At 42.8% G+C, this 21,044-nt stretch overlaps 1 protein-coding gene across 3 annotated transcripts in view; it reads right to left on the bottom strand.

The window, feature by feature from the left end:
* ARHGEF3 (Rho guanine nucleotide exchange factor (GEF) 3) overlaps positions 1-21,044 on the bottom strand; it is a 312,995-nt gene that overhangs the window by 138,824 nt on the left and 153,127 nt on the right. For all 3 annotated transcript variants that reach the window (XM_010851657.1, XM_010851660.1, XM_010851658.1), the window contains one exon: positions 7,717-7,779. In XM_010851657.1, coding sequence (XP_010849959.1) covers positions 7,717-7,779 — 63 coding nt within the window. The remainder of the gene's footprint in view (positions 1-7,716; positions 7,780-21,044) is intronic.

The following is a 21,044-nucleotide window of genomic DNA, read 5'->3' as shown; positions in this document are numbered from 1 at the left end:
GTTGAGAACTGAACTGATTTAATGCTTATAGCAAAGTCTTTCTAAAAACAACATTATCATCATTATCCCCATCCTTTAATTTTATGTAATGTTTTATTTTCCCTCCTTTAAAACACTAACAACCTCATATACCAGCAGGTCAAAATCAATTATATTTATTATATTAAAAAAAATTTTAGTCATTTGAAGTACTAAAGTAATACAGTACAAAGCTTATCATAACAGACTGAGTGTCTTAAACAGGGATTCTTAATCTAAAATCCTCAGAAGCCCAAGGATTGCATGGATTCAATTCAGAGCATCTGTGAGCTTGGATGGAAAAAAAACCCCACTGAAGATCAATTTTACTAACAAGTGAAATTTAGCACTTCCTTTATGAATGGAGACCACAAATCACAGAAGCACTAGCAGACCCATGACGTGGTCACCATAAAAATCACTGTGTTTTCAAATCACAGTGTGGCTGGTGAGGGTATTTCAAAATATCATTTACTCTTATCATTTCATGGAAGGTGTATGAGATGTTGGATTTGTTGCCAGATCTTGTTACTTAATGCACTAATTAAGCACATATGTAACTCTTACCACAATTTTGTTTTTAAATATTTTGATAACTATATTTCAGTAAAAGTGGGTTTTGTTCTAATCATATATTGTATTTTAAGCACATCTAAACAGTCTTGGTGGTGGGGGGAGGTTCATAGGTTTCACAAGATGCAAAAGGTTAAGAACCCCTGGAACTCAACCACCCCTTCCTGTAAACCCATTCTCCCAACGTAACCACTACCCACAATGTAGTGTATGTTCCTCCCTGAGTGTTCCTTCAAGTGCACACATATATACATAACCATCTAGAGGCGTAACTTACACAGTTATGTGCTCTGTAATCACGTGTTAACACTTCTATTTTGCAATACATTTACAAGTCTCTATATAATTTAGTCACTCATGCTGTTTCCAGCTTAAGGCTATTATTTTAAAACACTGTAATAAAACTCCTTGTATACATCTCTTTATATTCTGTTTTTTTTTTAATTTCATAATCAGTTCTATGTATGGAACATTTGTGACAATGACATCTTCAAATTGAACCACAGAATCAACACTGTATTATGAAATCAACAGCAATAATAGCTAGTGTATTTTGTGCTTACCAAGGGCCAGGTACTATATGCTCTACATGAATTAACTTATTTTAATCCTTATAAGTCTAAGGCAAGACACTGCTATGATTTCAGGTTACAGGTGGAGAAACGGAATGTGATTAATCTCTAAACTTCCAAAGTCTGTAATTCTGATGACAAATTCAAACAACTAGGTATACTCAGAATACAGGATCCCTCAATAATCCTAGGCCCCATGGGCGTCACTGAAGGGGGACAAAAGATGATGACTGACACTTTGTCCCATGATCAGCTTCTGAGAGCATGTCCCGAAGCTCCCAGGAATTCCTTTGTCACTGTGCTTTTCAAGAGGTGGATCAAAGAGAAAAGACCATAGTGAATACACTGTGAAATGACAACCACTGACAGCCTAATCGATCAGGCTAAAGGCAAGATAAAGAAGGTAAGTACACCTGCCAATGCAGGAGACGCAGGTTCAACCCCTGGGTGGGGAAGATCCCCTGGAGGAGGAGATGCCTAGGAATTCCCATGTATCCCAGAATTCTTGCCTGGGAAATCCTATGCACAGAGGAGCCTGGCGGGCTGTAGTCCATGGGGTCACAAAAAGAGTTGGACACGACTTAGCAACTAAACAACAGTAACAGCAGCAAGACAAAATGTGCCTATGTCAACAATGAGTAGATCTGCCATCAGAGATTTGGGTTGAGACTCAACACAGGATCTCCACTACTGTAGGCCCAGATAATTTCACAGGCAGCAAGACCAGATCGTAATTCCAAAACAGAAAAAAAAAAAAAAATCCATCAGGTTAAATATAAATATGCGCTATTGACAACCCAGTCTCAGGGGCAGGCCTGGTCTCCTCGGTGATAAGAGCATTATTAAAATCTCCCACATAATTCATCAAGGCCTCATGCTGGTCAGGGCAAGGCTAATCTCCCCAGTTAGCAAGTTCCAGAACAGACCAAGAGAAACAAAACCACAGAAATGGTATCTTTTGTAATTATCTGGACTCTGCTGAGCAGAGATAAAATAATCCTGCTGCTGTTTCGTGTCTGGTTTAACACGTCCTAGCAAAGAAACGTCATTTAGCTTCACTGAGATAGGAAAGCTTTTCCCCTTTCTCATGTGTCAACTCTTGTGCGCTGAGCATCCATGTAACAGGGTCAGTAATTGGAAAGCACAGGTTATAGTACTCTGAAGGTGCATGGTCATAAACCTCAAAGCTGGGTTGCCAAAAACACCAGCTCAACGTCCTGTCCATCATCCATCACCAGAAGCCCTGGAGTCAAATGCTTTCTCCTTCCTGTGCTAGAGGCAGCATGGAGAAGCTGTGGGAGCCAGCTCTTCCGGCCTTGAATCTACAAGAACGTGGGGTTTTGAGCAAATTTCTTATTTCTCCAAGCTTCAGTTTTCTCATCTACAAAAAGGGTATGATAACATCCATGATCAGAGGACTGCTGTGAGGGTTAAATGGGTCTCATCCCAACCCCAGTTATAGTTCAGCCACCTGCTCCTGTGGGGAACCCCCGCCACATGGAAAGGATGCCCCACCACCAAGTCCACCACTACCAGTCCCTCCCTGCCAGGTTAGAGATCCTGGGCTCTGAAAGGGCAACAGGAGGGGCTCCTGCCAAAGAGTGGGGTTAGCAAATGTCCCACATAAAGCCACAGTTAGCAAGGGACCAGCGATATAGCTGAAAGAGAATGTGGGAAAGAAAACTGAGAACAATCTCCCATTCCAAGTTTCCACATGAGAGAGGCTCAAATGCTCTGAACTGAATTTCTACCTCTCACTGCCAGAAGGAGTATAAACCTGTGAACAGGTTTAAAACATATTCATTCCCTTTTAGCCAGGAAATTTATATTTTATCCTACTGATACAAGAATCACACAAAGATAGTCTTGGATGCCCATCAGTGGTATTTGTAATAGTAAAAAACTGCAACTTATCTAACTATCCAAGGAAAGACTGGCTAAATAAACTTGGTGCATCCATTTGACAAAGTATGGTTATTTAAAATAATGTTATTGAAGAATGTTTCAGGTTGTGGTGACATGATTTCAATATAGTAAATGGAAAATACAGGAATAAATTAATATGTGTTATGATCACCATTAAAACTGCATGCTTACATAAACTTTAAAAGTCAGTTGATAACATATGTGCTATTTAGGGCTACATGTACATAGCAAGTTTATAGAAAGGGAAGGCAACAATAAACATTAAACACAGCAAAGCAAGGGATTTTTTTAAGGGCCTGTGGCGTCGTTAAGGGCACATGTCTTTAGTTGCATTTGGTAGCTACCTGGAATTTTACATTATCCTTTATACCACTTTGCCTGAAATATTTCATAATTGAAAAGTTTTAAGTGAGTGTGTATATAACTCTAGAAAGTTAATACATTAAAATGTAGCCACTACTTTGAGGTAAGAGTATAGTGAATTCTAGTGCTCACATTTTCCAAATCTGCAACAAAGAACATATACTCCTTTTTATCTTTTACACTGTTTCTTCATTGGAAACTGTTCTTAGGCCTATCCCAACATTTGTATATTTTTTGATAAAGGATGTTTGATGCTAAGCAGTGCCCTGCATCAGGGTCACACCTGGCTCTTCGGCCAAGTGCCTTGCTTGAGGGACCATGAAACCCAGCTCTTTACTCGGGAGTCTCTCGCCCCCTCGAATTCAAACGAGAAAAGTGCTGTGGGGGAAGCGATGTCCCTGAAACCATCCCACTCATATCCTCTGACGTGAGAGAAGATTTGTAGGCGGCTTCTGGGAGCATTCTCCACTCTGCAAATTGTTCTCAAAAGTGTTAAAAAATATAGTCTGCTTCCCCCCCCCCCCCCCCCCCCCCGCCTCTGGAATAGTTTGGTTTTATCCTGCCAGGAAGCAGGGGGCTCAGCCAGTGGACTGCGTAAAGTGGTGGGAAAAAAATAGAGACCAATTATACTGTCCAATAGTGTGGACTCTCCAGTCACAATTCATTTTTCACCAAGTGCTGGAGGTGGAGGGTGGGAGAATAATTCTGCGGAGATACATCACCATGCCTTAGGACCCTTCCAGTTTCCTTTTTAAGAGGAATTCCTCACTTGGGGTGTTGGCTGGGCTCTGTGAGACCCATAAAATCATATGTCAATCTTGTAAAATTGTCTGGAGCCCAGTGCTATCATCAGATTCTCAAGAGTCCATGACACACCCGGCCCTCAAACAACAGGATCCCTGTTCTGTAAGGGACACTCTTTCCTTAGCTTACCCACTCCTGTTTGGTCTCTAAGTTCAAGTTCAATAGGAGGTTGCAGAGGAGTTCAGAAGGAAAACCCTTTCGCAGGCACATACCAGAACTGTCATCTGAGGCTTTAAAATAAAGCAAGATATCAACGAGAATATTTGGTGTTATCCACACTCAGACACCAATATGTGCTTTTAATCAAAAGGGGAAAGTTTTTGTGTTAATACTTCCCAACTTTAGGCCACAGATATATTTCTAGAACGGGGGTACATGTGTTGAATTCCACATACACACTGGGAAGATCCACTCTTTTCATTGTTGTTAAAATTCACTAACCAATAAGTATTTATGAAGAGCTCATTGTACAGCATTGGGCTAGGACTCAATGGAAACTTGACCCCCAAAGATCCCTGTCCCCAGTTAAGCAACTTCATGTTCAAGCATACATCTGGTGACCGTCTTTCCACTTATGAAGTGGAATCAAAATTGAGAGTTACTAATATTACTTTCCCAAGCCCTCACATCTTCCGGTGTGAGTCATCCACTGGAACCCACCTTTTTTTCAGATGCTTTCCACTACACATAGAAATAGGCTCAAAACAACTCTTCATTAATGCTGCTGTGACTCTACTGAACATCACCATTTAAAAGGCACCTTTGGGGAGACTACAAAGCCATTTATTTATTAATTTATGGGACTCAGATATTTACTCAGACATTGCAGCCTTTATGGCTACAATTTTCTCATGAGTGGCTCTATCCACTAGTTCATTCAACTCGTCTCTACCAAATACCTGTTAGGTGCAAGGCACTGAAAATCAGTAGTACTTCCTCTATGGCCACATGTGTATCTGCCACATACCCCATCATCTCTGTACAGCTTGGACTGTCAGTAAACTTGCAAAACACCAGTTTTCATGTCCTCCAACAGCTTCTAGGATTCTTTTAAGCTTTATAATGATTATAATATCACATCATAATATTTGGAGGAAACTGTCCAGGTTCTGGAATCTGTTTGCCAAGAAACAGGAAAAAATAACAGAGAAATCAGAAAGGAGTTTGGCCACAGGTGAATCCCTAAGCATAAAGGTAGACTTTTCCATGAAAGTCTCTTTACTGTGACAAAACATGATACGATATGGTTAAGAGATACAGCAAGGGAGGGAGATGTATCTTTTGTGGCTGTGTAAAGAGCTGCTGCTGCTGCTAAGTCACTTCAGTCATGTTCAACTCTGTGAGACCCCCACAGATGGCAGCCCACCAGGCTCCCCTGTCCCTGGGATTCTCCAGGCAAGAACACTGGAGTGGGTTGCCATTTCCTCCACCAATGCATGAAAGTGAAAAGTCAAAGTGAAGTCGCTCAGTCGTGTCAGACTCTAAGCGACCCCATGGACTGCAGCCTTCCAGGCTCCTCCGTCCATGGGATTTTCCAGGCAAGAGTACTGGAGTGGGGTACCATCGCCTTCTATGTGCATAAGGAGAAAAGACATCAAATAATTCATTATATGAGCTTAGATGCCTCTGATCAGAAGGTAAGCTCATGGATGCCGATCAACATGAAAACCAAATCAGAACTCATGATTGCAAATAATCCTTTCATATAAAAGAGTTTAGTAGTTCTTTGAATAAAGCTTCTAGAGACGTGTTTTTCTGAAAAATAAACATAGTTCAGGAAAAAACATAGGATGAGGAATGATCTTAGAAATGATCTATGTTAAAGTCTTATTAAATCACTACACTTCCCTGGGCTTCTACTTTTTCATTTTCAAATTGAGGGGACTGGATATATGACGGCTAAGGGCTCTATATATTCTGAACACCAATCATTCTAATAATTGCCACAAAATTAAAAACATTTGCTAACACCAAAAAACTCGTTGTCAATAAAGAAAGTTTCAAAGACTTCACTTGTCAACAATAAAAGGTTCAATGAGTAAGAAGAAGCTGGCCACACAGCTTCTTCCAGTAAGCAAGAATAACATCGTCTTTTTTGTCCTATTACCATAGCAACAGAATAAACTGGTCCAACCCACCAATATGATGGGCTAAAGACTGGAACAAACACCATGTGGTAAATAAAGATGTGCGAATACATTTACCTAGCTAGCGCAGGCTCCCTCCACCACAGCTATGTTCATCATAGAAAACTCTGCCGCAATTAAAAATAACTAAGAGAGCATTGCTTATATGGGTAAACAAATGTTATCAGGTGAGAACCCAGTAATCTGTGTTCAACAGAGCTTCACATTTTTACAATGGTTTAAAGACTGTATCTCAAAATTGTTTTTAAACAGATGAGGCCCATAGAGAGGAACTGACTTGCCCAACATTACATCATTAGTTACAGACAGAGCCAGCACCATGATCCAGTTCTTAATTCTTAGCATAGAAGCTTCATCTCACAACAGTGGGTTTTGCAGTGTCTGTGGAGGAGGAGGACCAGGCCCTAATGTTAGATGGATCCACCATGCACGCATGAAGATTAAAGTTCCAGGGAGTGTGAACGATGAACAGACATGGGGAGCACAGCGGAGGCCAGAACCCTGACCCCCGGGCCCTAGACAATGAGAGCACCAGCTGCCCGGGGAGCCTCCCCAACTGTGTCACTGGGGAGACAAGGAGGCCACACAAAGAAAACTACTGAAATTCAGCACCCAAAGATGTGGGCCTGAAAAAATCCAAGAAAGCTTTTGACTTCTGTCATCACTAGCACAGTTACTAGGTCACTCAAACATCTTTTGCAAACTTCCGCTTTTAAAGGAAAATATAGTGAGGTTAACATTTGGTGAGTGTCTACTATGTACCAGGCTATGCAGTTGGTACTCTCACTTTGATTGTTTTGTGTGATCCTCACAACAATTCTGTTAAGTCTTTTCCTCAGGAGAAAACAGGAGAAGATAGGTGTCATACAAATCTAAGTATAGAATCTTCATTCAAACTAAGCTGCTGAAACCAAAGCCATTCCCTCAGCCATGCTGCCAGACACTTCTTCTGGCCTTTGAGCCATGCAGTGGCTTGAGTCAGGCCAATCTGCCAACTTCCTCCGAAGGGGACACACCTTTAGTACTCAGTCTCTAACACGGCACAGCGGCCTTTATCTAGATTCTATCCAGATGCACTGATTTCATAGTTCATTTTATGAGACAAGCAATAAACAAGTGGCTTGGAAGTTTAAGCTGGCCACACAGCTTCTTCCAGTAAAATGAAAAAAAAAATTTTTTAACATTTCCCCGCAAGATCCCAACCTCTGTAACTGAATCCTGGGAGCCCACCTAAAGCCCATAGCATGTTAACAAATACATTCAGACATGAGAGGTGTTCCCATGGCAGGGGATGTAGGAAGGACTGTACTTACACTTATATCGAGACTACAAAGGCTAACCGCATCTTCATCCTGGGTGCTCTGCTTCCGTTTCCGCTGTGAAACAAATAATAAAACAAAGTTCAAATGTAAACAAGGATTATGACTTTGATTAAGGAAAGAAAAAATGCAATCAAATAGCACATGTAATCCTTATCATTTCTACCATGTTACGCAAAACCTTAGACCGAGTTCTAAGAAAGCCTAAGAAATTACAGGAAACGATTAAGCTCTGGGATAACTTGTTTCCATTATTGTTCTTAGTCAAGCTGCTACAGTTTGTTTCTCTTTATAGTTTCTTTTCTTCTAAATGTCTCTGTATAACAAGACTTAGAAATTTAGACACAGAGTTCAGATTTTTATTAACATGGAAGAAGACATGAGACTGGAAATAATCTAATTCACTTAAAGATATTCCATTTTTAGCGCTGCTTTGTACTTGTGTAAGTTAAATTTGTTCTAAACTTCATCCAGGGTGCTGATGTCATCACAGAACCAGAAAGCTGGAAAGAACCTTAGACATCTCCAACCTTCCCATTTTAGAGCCATAAACACTAAGACTCAGAAGAGTCACTATTGGAACTGAAGAAAACTATATTTGAAATGAACTTATGACCATGGAAGTCTATGGGGTTGGAAAAATGTATTATCCTCTGTATAAAAAGAAAAGAAATTCCATTCGCAAACACAATCAAGCTCTTCAGAGACACATTTACTTCTCTTCTGCATCTCTAGCCTAACCAATCAAGTAAGTATTTCTCGAGTCTCTAATGTGTGACTTGCTAAGTCCCCTACTTGGCAGAAAGCTGCCGACTGACCGGAATCCCTGGTATGAGGTTACAGTGGAGTGGTATGAGAGACAGTTGGAGCCTTCAGCCCTCAGAGAAGTTTATCACCTCCTGCCCTTTCTCCTCTATTAGATGATGAGTGTGAACACAGGCAGATGCTGGAAAGCACCCAGTCCTTATCTGTCCTTGGCTATCTCACTATAACTCTTCTATTATTTCTTTAGCTCAACAAAGATTTGTTGAGCACCTATTATGCACGACTTAGTAACTCAGACGGTAAAGCGTCTGCCTGCAATGCAGGAAATCAGGGTTCAATTCCTGGGTCAGGAAGATCCCCTGGAGAAGGAAATGGCAATTCCCTCCAGCACTCTTGCCTGGAAAATCCCATGGACGGAGGAGCCTGATAGGCTACAGTCCATGGGGTTGCAAAGAGTCGGACACAACTGAGCGACTTCACTTTCACTTTCACTTTATTATGCACCAGGTCCTGTGTTTGCTCCCAGGAATGCCGAGATTGGCAACTTCCCTAGTTAAGGAGCTCACATTAACTCACGTAATTATCATATTCCTGTAAGAGACACAGACTCTGGTGTGATTATAAGGCAGTAAGATCCAATTATCCTAGGGAAAGTCACTTCACTTGCCTGAGTCACCCTTTCTCAACTCTAAGGTGGAGGTGGTAACATAAGCTTTTATTCTCCAGCAGGGAGAAGTAAATACAGTGATGTGTGTTAGCACACAGCAGAGTGCCTGGTGCACAGTAAGTGCTCAGCCTGTGGGCTGGAGGGCTCTGGAGCACAGTGAGGCAGTAATCAGCTTGGCCTTGGTGGGAGCTGGGGGTGTTTTCTCAGAGGAGGAGGCATTTGAACAGGTCTGATGAATGAATTAAGAGTTTGCCTGACACAGATGGGGAGGAGACTGGGGCCTCTTTTCCGTCACCAGCTACCTAGATGTTTCAAATCCTAAAGGTTAACATGGTTCCATACAGAGTATGGAGTGCTAGATCCCATACATCATTCCACTTGAGCAGTGGAAGAATTTAGAGATCCAATGCTAGGAGCCAGGATCCTCAATCAGCCATTCTGAGATAATATCCAAGAATCTTCCCTAACAAGTTCACCATGTGATTGGTGATTGTTAGGGAGCCAAATACTCCACTCATGGGCTTTGGGGGAGTCCCAAGAGGATGCTAAAAGCTGCTTGTCATTTGGAGGGGGGCTGCTTCATGTTTGTGTAGGGACATGACCCATACTGATTCATCATTCAGTTACAAATAAAAGCGGCACTGTGGTGTCATTGAGTATTTATATGGTGTATTTATATGGTGACTTTTGGAGGTGAGTATGGCAAGGTATTAACATTCTACAGGTAAATAAATTGAAGTTAGGAGAGATAAACAAATGGCTCCCAAGTTACACGGCTATGGTATAATACCCTGAATCCAAGATTCTAATTCCTAGGGCAAAACCCTTCACACACACACGCACACACCCCATTTAAAGCACACTTGGCAAACAGGTTATGACTCATTTGCCATTCGGAATGCCTGGCAGTGTCTCCCTTGAGTGCTGTATTGAGAAGGATTTCACAGCACAGCAAGTGAGGGAAGGCTGCAATCAATCAGTAACGTGTGCTGGGGTAAAAGAGTAGGGAAATCTGCGCTGGTGCCCTGCCACCCAGGACAACCTATGCCATTTCCTGAGCCTGGCTTCTCTTGCCTTGGGAGGCTACAGAATTAGACCTTCAATCTTGGGAAATCCCATGAGAGGGCGGAGGCTCTGGGGTGTTATCTGTAAAGTGGTCATTAACCACCAGGTCAGGCTGTCCTGAGGATTACAGAAGATATGTATACAGGACCTGGAATGACGGCTGGCACATGGTAACGGCACAATAAATGCTGGCTCCCAGGTTTACCCAAACTGTAAGCTACAGAGATGTGTGCCGCTACCTGGTGTTGTTAGATTACAGAGTTTTATGATGCTGCAGGTCCATTTTGAGGGCTCAATGATTTTGTCAACATGACACATTTACAGTGGCCTGTTACCCCCAAAATCCCACCCTAGTGAAGGACAGAGGACACTAACAGAGGCTCTTTCTCTCATGGGCATGCAGCCCTCTCCAGACCAACTCAATATACCACCGAGGGTTGGAACACAGCCTCCTAAGCATCACTAACCCCAGATGCTTCTATGTACCAAGAGCCAAATGCAGAAGACAAAAGTCCTCTAGTGGCCTTTAAAGTAAGCCACAGCCGGTTAACCTGGGGTAGAAAGATCTCCTTAAGAAACCCACCCATTTTACAAAGTAAAATCTGCATGGATTATCAAAGTGGGTGTTCTTTTCAATTTCCATTGCACAGGGTGTTAACTGACCACAGTCAGCAACACAGAAGGAGTCTGCAGTTTAAACTTTGGGCCCAGTGCAAACACGTCACAGGGTTACTAGGTCATGTGCTCATTCGCTATGTTCACCGAGCACTTCCGATGTGCGAGGCCCTGCTCTGGGTGCTAGGATCCAGCAGCGAACGAGCCAGGCATGCTCCCTTCCCACTAACTGGGAATAAAAAGAAAACAACATATTTTAGACTGTGATCTCTGCCGTGAATGACTCAGACAAGCTGCAGAGACAGAGACCAGCAGGAGAGACTCACTTCAGAGAGATACTTTAATTTTCTGTTTTCGGGTTGACTTTCTCATGAGACGCAAGCACACAGAGGCAGGATTTGGTCTGTCATGATCACATTCTTAGAACAGGCTACAGTACCTGGTACCTAGCCAACTCCCCCAGAAGAGTGTTTCTTCATTTCTTGTTGTTGTTGATACTTCTGACCCCGCTGCCTTTGAGAAGCTTGTCTTCTTCACTATTGTCCAACTTCGGGGAAGGAGGGCACGGTGGAGGGGAACAAACGGGTACCCATTCCACCAGCCCAGCACCACCCTTCCGTGCGCGTCAGAAGTCATGGAGACATGACCCGGGGCAGCTCCGAGGGAGGAAGAACTCTGTGTCTCAAACACCTGCATTTACATACTTGGTCTCATGGGTTCTCAGCCTGTTTGAAGAGCCAGAGACCCACCCTGTTATTCTCGTCCCAGTCACTGAGGCGAATGCACAGTCCACTTCCCTTTCAACTATGAAAAACAGTGCACCGTGGGTGAGCCCAGGGACTGTGCTGGAGTCTGGGCTCTCTGATTTGAGTGAATAACTTAAAACCCCAGCGTCCTGTGCTGAGCAGCAGGTCAATGAATAATCTCTGAATGAGTGACTAAAAAAAGAATAAATAAAGGAGGCCCGTGTTCTTGGGGCGACACCCTTCCCTTCCGCTAACCACCTGGCTGCCAAAATTAAATCAAAACCTCAAAAGCAAAGATCACTGAAGGCTAAAATTCTTCAACCTCAAATTTCCTTGGGGACTCAAAACATGCAAGTTCATGCTATAATTTTTGCTTTTCAAATAAGAGACTCTTTTTCTTAACCAGCAGGGGCATTTATTTTCCTTAAATTATACAGATAAGTTTAAAAAAAATGACAACTTTTAACAATTACAATTTTAACAATAAGTTAAAAAAAAAATTCAGACGTTGGTCCAAGTGGAACACTGGTGATTTTCACTCCTAATGTGAGAAGAAGTGTCAGGTCTGTTCAAGGGTGAGGCACACCCATGACTAGGCAGCAAGCATGCACTTCCCTGAGTAACACCATGCACACCCAGGCTCTGTGCTTCAGGAGCAACGAGTCCAGGATTGATAACAGCCCAACTGAAATGAAACAGCTGGCTGAATCCAACCATAAGCGACCTGATTTGGCATCTGAACCCTTTTTCTGAACACCTATCTGAGTCAGGGAGGAAAAGCAGTTACGGAAGGGAATGTACGGGAACAAAGGGCTAGAGTATACGGTCTGATTCCTTAACCCTGCAGGCTACATATTTCATGGAGATGCTTTCTAGAGGTGCTCGGGTGCTGGAAAAACCTCATGCTTCTTGGCTCAAAAACCGACCAGGAGGCTCTCTGTTAATCTGCAACAGGGCAAAGTCTTCTGTACATGTGGATCTGAGTTCTAATGGAGATACAGGTCTCTCTGGACAGATGGGGAGGACTCTGAGACTCATTCCTGGTGACACCATCCACTTTCACAGCACATCACTGTTCTCCAGGCCTCTCTGTGACCACCTCCTCTTAGGCTTGGCTACCTTCTGACAGCACAAGGCAGACACATAAATCTCATCAGTAAATGGTCTGGGAACAAGTGTTTTTCTGTGGTTCCGGGTAAGGCTCTCTGCCAAGAGCAGTGACCCTACCTGTCCTCAGCTGATGGATTTGCAGAAGAGCTGGTCCCAGGTCTAAGCCTGTCTGATTCTTATTAGGCTCAGCTTACAGTCTCTCTAGACCCAAATCTTGGGATCCTTTGAGGTTTTGAGTCTTGGAAGCAGAGGAGAATCACTCTCAGATATACAGTGGGGGTGGAGAGAAGTGGGTGCAGGAACTGGGTGTCTGCTATGAGCCACTCACTGTGCTCACCATTTAAAGAACTGTTCCTTTCCAGCTTCTCCTCAGCCTGGCCTCAGTGAGCATGCTGGTGTTCATTTTACAGAGAATACTGAAGCGTGGGAAGGCTTCAGGGATTTGTTCAAGGTCACAAAACTAGCAAATGCTGGAGAGGGGAGTTTTCTCTATACCAGCTGCTGCTGCTGCTGCTGCTGCTAAGTCACTTCAGTTGTGTCTGACTCTGTGCGACCCCATAGACGGCAGCCCACCAGGCTCCCCCATCCCTGGGATTCTCCAGGCAAGAACACTGGAGTGGGTTGCCATTTCCTTCTCCAATGCATGAAAGTGAAAAGTGAAAGTGAAGTCGCTCAGTCGTGTCCGACTCTTCGAGACCCCATGAACTGCAGCCTACCAGGCTCCTCCATCCATGGGATTTTCCAGGCACGAGTACTGGAGTTGGGTGCCATTGCTGGTTCCCAAACCACTGATCCTTTCGCCATCCAGTGCTACTTCTCTTTTTATATTGTTTAAAAACAAAGTGTGATTTATTTAAATTAATATAAAAAATGTGAAGGGAAGTGTGAAAGTCTTAGTCGCTCAGTCATGTCCAACTCTGCGACCCCAGGACCATGGCCTGGCAGGCTCCTCTGTCCATGGGATTTCTCAGGCAAGAATACTGGAGTGGGTTGCCATTCCCTTCTCCACGGGATCTTTCCAATCCAGGGATTGAATCCGGGTCTCCTGCATTGCAGGCAGATTGTTTACCACCTGAGCCATCAGAGAAGCACATAAAGTAAATTTACATTTAAAACAATATGTGCCTTAGAACAATATAAAAAGGCTTATAAGACATTTACCTACATACCTCAAGGAAACAAAGAGAATAAATGAGACAGATTGAGTTCAGGATCCATCACTTCTCCTTGCTCTGATCTTATCACAGCAACTGATGTGTATCACAGATACTGATGCTCTCTATCACTTCAGTCACACGACAAATATTTATAGAGGATGAACTATGGGCCAGGCAGGTTCCAGGTGTGTGAGATATGGAAGTGTCTATGAAATATTTCTGTAAACGTTGATTTCTTCATCATGGGCTTATTTGAAGGATTAAAGCAGATAAAATATTTACAACAGGGCCAGGCATATGGCAAGAGATTAAAAAATGGTAATTATTATTGCTTCTGTGGTTACTATCATAATCACTATTACTACTATTGTCACTGCTGATTTGTTGTTACTGGATGTTGAGAGGCAGGCAAAGAAGATGTGGGTATTAGAGATGGTGGAGGAGGCAATCCTACCTGGGATGCAGCCTGACCCTCCTCTAAGTACCCACATCACATAGGGCTATAAATGGATGCTCTCTGGATACCTTCAGTCACGTTTGCAGTGTGTGGTTCCCACTTCTGTCACAGAGGCAGGGCAAGTGCAAGGCCTGGCTTAATTTTAAATGACCGAGATTTAATTGATTAGTGTTGGAACAGGGCTTTTCTATTTAATAACCAAGTGACCAGAGCAGCAGAAATGCACTGGTGGAGGCAGTACAGCTCCTGACTTGACAGCGAATGTGCCCTGATTAGTCATTTGTAATTATTAAATTCAAACCAGATCTCAAACCTTCCTGATTTATCTCTTTGCTGGCAAACAGCTTTGGTGGTTTCAGAGGCTTTGATGAGGCCTTTCATCTGCGCCTTCTTTAGGGAGAGATTAGAAAAGGATTTTATGTTCTTGTACTTGTCCTTAGCTGGAACTTGACTCACTAAACTTTAGTTTGAGCAGGAGAGGATCCACATCTCATTTCTCCTCTGTCTCAGCTCCAGGGCTGAGCAAAAAAACTGAGAGGGAATCCCTGCTCCATTTTTAATACCTTATTTTAAAAAACAGCCTCCCTTCTCCAGCATCCAGGAACCATGATCTTTTTTCCCCTAGACTCTTTAATGTGCTCACGGGGTAGAACACCTGGAAATCATGGTGCTCCCTGAGCCGCTGGTAAATATATCTTAACTAAGTGGTGGCTCAGTGGTAAAGAATCTACCTGCAACGCAGGAGCTGGAGGAGATGTGGGTTCAATCCCTGGGTCAGGAAGAACCCCTAGAGAAGGAAATGGCAATCCACTCCAGTTTTCTTTCCCAGTGAATCCCATGGACAGAGGAGCCTGGCAGGCTGCAGTCCGTAGCACAGCAAAGAGTAGGATACAACTGAGCACAACATAATATACGATTTTGTGCTCAGATGCCATTAACTGTGGGCTCTGAAGTGAGACTTGGTAGGTTCATGTCCTCGTCATGCCGCATGGTATAGAACCTTAAGCACATAATTTCTCCTCTCTCAACCTCAGTTTCCTTGTTTATAAAATAAATAAGGATATCATGAGTGTCAAATAGATCAGTGTGAGTAAAGGGCTCACCACAATGCCTGTCACACAGCAACTTCTCAGCATTGGTTATCACTAGTAGCAGCAGCAGTAACAACAGGAATGGCACCGGGATTGGGGGGGAATGGGAAACATGGATAAAATTCCACTCATGTACAAGAGTGTACCCACTGACTTGATTTTGGCAAATCAGGAAAACCCCCAAAGATTGAGTTTGGCCCCAGAACACCTGGCCTTTAGCTTGCTGGGAAGCAGAGATAAGGTCACATTGACCAAGGAAAGGTCTTCCTCTCCCAAGGGAAGGAAAAGATGTTCAACCAGGCAGATGAGAGGTCAGGGGTCACCACCAGGTGTCACAACCTGCCAGGGTCACCACCAGCCCTGACAATTGAGAGCAGCCAGTTTCACGATCATCCCATGAACATTTACAGACCACTTTTCTCTCCAAACATTCAAGGCCAAAGGAGCAGGAGAGAAGACAGAAAACTCGTCTGTCCAGGGCAGAGCACTGGCAAATATATTTTCCAGATAGACTGCTCCAGACAAACTCCATTATGCGCACCCATCTGAGGTGGGAAAGGAGGCTCATGTTCATAAAGGTTGCCAATGATGGAATCTGACAAGAAGCACAAAACCTAATTAAACAGGGCACTTTCCCCCTAAGCCTTCTAACAATTACTGTAATTGTTTTCTATTGTTTCCTTCTGCTCTCAGGGGTACTGAAGTGGCTTAGCCACAATCTGTGGTTCATTATACACTGTTATCACTGGTGCCTCCCTGGTCCTCCGTTATTTGTTAATTCACTTACTTTTACCAGCATAAAGAACTCTTATGTATTAAAATTATTCCCGCACAGAACTGTCTGAAGCCCTTATCAACAAAAATAGAAACCCATATAGTTTAGGGAATGTCCCAATAAATTGCTTAATTTCTAGAGAATTACTCCACATAACCAAGGAACTCAGATGGTCCAACTGTACAATTCAGACTCAAATGTGCTTATTGCCCATGATAATATTGGGAATCTGATTTCACAAGAAGAGTTCTCACTTCTTCACTTGGGACTCCTGCCTTTTCTTATCAGGACAGACCTCAGGGCTGGTAATGCCTTTGTAGCCACAGCACCCCATGCATTCCTGAGTGGTGTCCCCAAATACTAGCAGGCAGGCGTTTATCTATAGGAAGAGCAATTTCCCTTCGACTACTGGTTTCTGCATCCACTACTCCTGGGGACAACTTGGCACACACAGCAGAGATGGAACATGCCAGAGAAATGGGTTGCAGCTGCTCAGCCACTGTGTATATCCTGACAACTCATCATAGCATTCCTTTAAATAAAGAAAAATTTCCCTAGTAGAACTATTTGGTGTTATCTAACCAGATTAGAACTCACAATCTGCATTGCTTTATGGCATGTTCTGGATGCTTCAAGTAGTCCCTTCCTCCCCTCCCTCTTTCCACTTGCTGGGTTTAAAACAAAGATCTGTTAAGAATTCACTGCATGCTGGGTGCTTTCCATATATTATATCTGATCCTCACAGCTTGGACAAAGAAGTTATTATACACGAGGAAAAGTGTTCAGTCACTCAGTCACGTCTGACTCTGCAACCCCATGGACTGTAGCCTGCCAGGCCCTTTGTCCATGGAATTCTCCAGGCAAGAATACTAGGGTGGGTAGCCATTCCCTTCTCCAGGGGATCTTTCTGACTCAGGGATCGAACCTGGGTCTCCTGCACTACAGGCAGATTTTTCACCATCTGAGCCACCAGGAGAAGGAAACTGAGGCTTACAGAGTTTAAATGACATGATTAAAACTGCTCTAAGAGTGCTTGGACAAAGCCAGGATTTGATATCATATCCAGCTAGTAGCTGATACTGTTGGCCCATGTCCCCTGGGCAATCACCATTCCCTGGCATGCCTCAGCTTTTTACAGGCCAGAAATGCTTGGCTGTTAATGTCACCAAGAGCAGCCCTCAACCTGCGATGAACTGCAGTTGGCAGGTAAACACTCCAGCTTCCTAAAGCTTGAGGGGACACTCTGAAATACAGTCTTCTCAGTTTTGACCATACACTGGAAACACTAGAGGAGTTTAAAAAGCTCCCAGGGACTGGCTCTTGCCATCTGCAGATTCTGAACCTCAGGAGTTTGCAGAAGCTCCCCAGATTGAGTCGATCGTGCAGCAAAGTTTCATGCAGTCTCCCATATCGTGCAGTCTCCCAGAAGTCCCCAGCAGGTTTGACCCCAGGTGTTCACAGAGCTAACCTATTCATGATCACACCCCGTACCCTGTTTCTCTTCCTCAGTCCCTCACCAGTGTTTCTAGTGATCAAATAAACTACTTGCACTTGTACCCAGGTCTGCTTCTAGGGTACTGAACCTAAGACATGCTGAACACAACTCTGTGCTTCTAAAACCGAGTAGTGGAATAGGAGGCGGGTTTAAGCCACAGAATAAAAACGGTCCATCAACCTAACTTTGTGGGAAGCCAGGTAAGCCTTTATTTATATACTTTAACAAGAATGGAATGTCATCTTACATGAGTTTTTAAAGATAAAGCTGGGAAAAAATTTAAAGATGAATGACCTTTGCATTGGCTGTCCCCTGTACAAGACACAGAAAGGACTGAGCGGACCTCCCATTTAATAGCCAGAGCCTCAGTCCAGAGGCTTCATTAAGACTAACTGTGGAAGCAAAGGCTCAGGCCTCCCTGGTACTGTCTGATGAGGACCCTCACTTGCACCTGATCCTCTCCTGTTACGGACTAAATGTTTGAATCTCCCAAATTCCCTTGTTGAAGCCCTAACTCCCAATGTGATGGTATTTGGAGGTGGGACCTTTGAGAGGTGATTAGGTGGTGAGGACAGAACTCTCATGAATGGGATTAGTGCTTTTATAAGAAGAGACATGAAAGAGAAGATTGTTTTCTTTGTCATTTACGGACACAGAAAGAAGGTGGCTGTCTGCAAATCAGGAAGAAGCTCCTTGCCAGACACCATATAGTTCAGCACCTTGATCTTGGTCCTCCAAACCTCTTGAACTGTGAAAAATAAATGCACAGCCTAAAAAAGGCATTCTTCCATCACTCTAGATATTTTTAAAGTGCAAATTCTGAATCTAGTCATGAAAAACATCTAATAGGCCCACAGAGAAGGAAACTGTACAACCTAACTGGCTTCTATTCTTCAAAAGAGTCAAAATCAAGAAACACCAAACAGGCCTGGGAAACTGTTCCAGATTAAAGAAGACCAAAGAACAAGTGGCAATAAGTGCAATGCATGATCCTGAACTGGACTCTAGACCAGAAAAAAAAACAAAACAGTTATGAAATACATTGTTGTAACAGTTGGCAAGCTTATGAATGGTGGAGGAGTTAATATATTTTGCCATGTTAAACTTTTTTCTTCTGACAACTATACTTGTGTGAAAGTAATTGTAATTGCTCTCATAGTTAAGTATTTAGTATATACATATTTATGTATATATAAATATATAAAATAAGTACTCTTGTAGGTATTTAGCATATACATATATATGTATATATAAATGTATAAAATAAATTTCAATATATATGTAATATATAAATTTATTTAAATATATAATATATAAATATTACATAATATATAACATAAATCTTTATTTAAATATATAATATATAAATTTATTTAATACATATGTATATACACACATGCACACATTTATATAAAGAAGGTTGAGCACCAAAGAACTGATGGTTTTGAATTGTGCTGTTGGAGAAGACTCTTGAGAATTCCTTCTATTCATGCAAGGAGATCAAACCAGTCAATCCTAAAGGAAATAAACCCTGAATATTCACTGGAAGAACTGATGCTGAAGCTCCAATACTTTGGCCATGTGACACAGCCAACTTATTGGAAAAGACCCTGATGCCGGGAAAGATTGAAAGGAAAAGAAGGGGCCAGCAGGGGATAAGGTTGTTAGATTGCATCACTGACTCAATGGACATGAATCTGAGCAAACTGCAAGAGATAGTGAAGGACAGAGGAGCCTGGCATACTGCAGTCATATGGGGTCACAAAGAGTCGGACATGACCTAGTGACTGAACAACAATAAATCTAACTATTTACTTATGGAGAGGGGCTTCCCAGGTGGTGCTAGTGGTAAAGAACCTGCTTGCCAGCACAGGAGACTCGGGTCCAATCCTGGATTGGGAAGATCCCCTGGAGGAGGGCATGGCAACCCACTCCAGTATTCTTGCCTGGAGAATCCCATGGACAGAGGAGACTGGTGGGCTACAGTCCATAACCCTCAGAGTTGGACATGACTGAATCACACTAGGACCACAAACTCAATGAAACTAAGCCATGCCTGTGGGGCAACCCAAGACGGGTGGGTCATGGTGGAGAGATTTGACAGAGTGTGGTCCACTGGAGAAGGGAATGGCAAACCACTTCAGTATTCTTGCCTTGAGAACCCCATGAACAGTATGAAAAGGCAAAATGATAGGATACTGAAAGAGGAACTCCCCAGGTCAGTAGGTGCCCAATATGCTACTGGAGATCAGTGGAGAAATAACTCCAGAAAGAATGAAGAGATGGAGCCAAAGCAAAAACAATACCCAGCTGTGGATGTGACTGGTGATAGAAACAAAGTCTGATGCTGTAAAGAGCAATATTGCATAGGAACCTGGAATGTCAGTTCCATGAATCAAGGCAAATTGGAAGTGGTCAAACAAGAGATGGCAAGATTGAATATCGACATTCTAGGAATCAGCAAACTAAAATGGACTGGAATGGGTGAATTTAACTAAGATGACCATTATATCTACTACTGCTGGCAGGAATCCCTCAGAAGAAATGGAGTAGCCATCATGATCAACAAAAGAGTCCAAAATGCAGTACTTGGATGCAATCTCAAAAATGACAGAATGATCTCTGTTCATTTCCAAGGCAAACCATTCAATATCACAGTAATCCAAGTCTATGCCCCAACCAGTAACGCTGAAGAAGCTGAAGTTGAACAGTTCTATCAAGACCTACAAGACCTTTTAGAACTAACACCCAAAAAAGATGTCCTTTTCATTATAGGGGACTGGAATGCAAAAGTAGGAAGTCAAGAAACACCTGGAGTAACAGGCAAATTTGGCCTTGGAATACAGGAAGCAGGGCAAACTCTAACAGAGTTTTGCCAAGAAAATGCACTGGTCATAACAAACACCCTCTTTCAACAACACAAGAGAAGACTCTACACATGGACATCACCAGATGGTCAACACCGAAATCAGATTGATTCTATTCTTTGCAGCCAAAGATGGAGAAGCTCTATACAGTCAACAAAAACAATACCGGGAGCTGACTGTGGCTCGCATCATGAACTCCTTATTACCAAATTCAGACTTAAATTGAAGAAAATAGGGAAAACCACTAGGCCATTCAGGTATGACCTAAATCAAATCCCTTATGATTATACAGTGGAAGTGAGAAATAGATTTAAGGGCCTAGATCTGATAGATAGAGTGCCTGATGAACTATGGAATGAGGTTCGTGACATTGTACAGGAGACAGGGATCAAGACCATCCTCATGGAAAAGAAATGCAAAAAAGCAAAATGGCTGTCTGGGGAGGCCTTACAAATAGCTGTGAAAAGAAGACAAGTGAAAAGCAAAGGAAAAAAGGAAAGATATAAGCATTT

This window comes from Bison bison, unplaced genomic scaffold, assembly GCF_000754665.1.
Source record: "Bison bison bison isolate TAMUID 2011002044 unplaced genomic scaffold, Bison_UMD1.0 scf7180017864304, whole genome shotgun sequence".
NCBI classification, from domain to species: Eukaryota; Metazoa; Chordata; class Mammalia; order Artiodactyla; family Bovidae; genus Bison; species Bison bison.
This window is presented reverse-complemented; position numbering and strand designations above follow the sequence as displayed.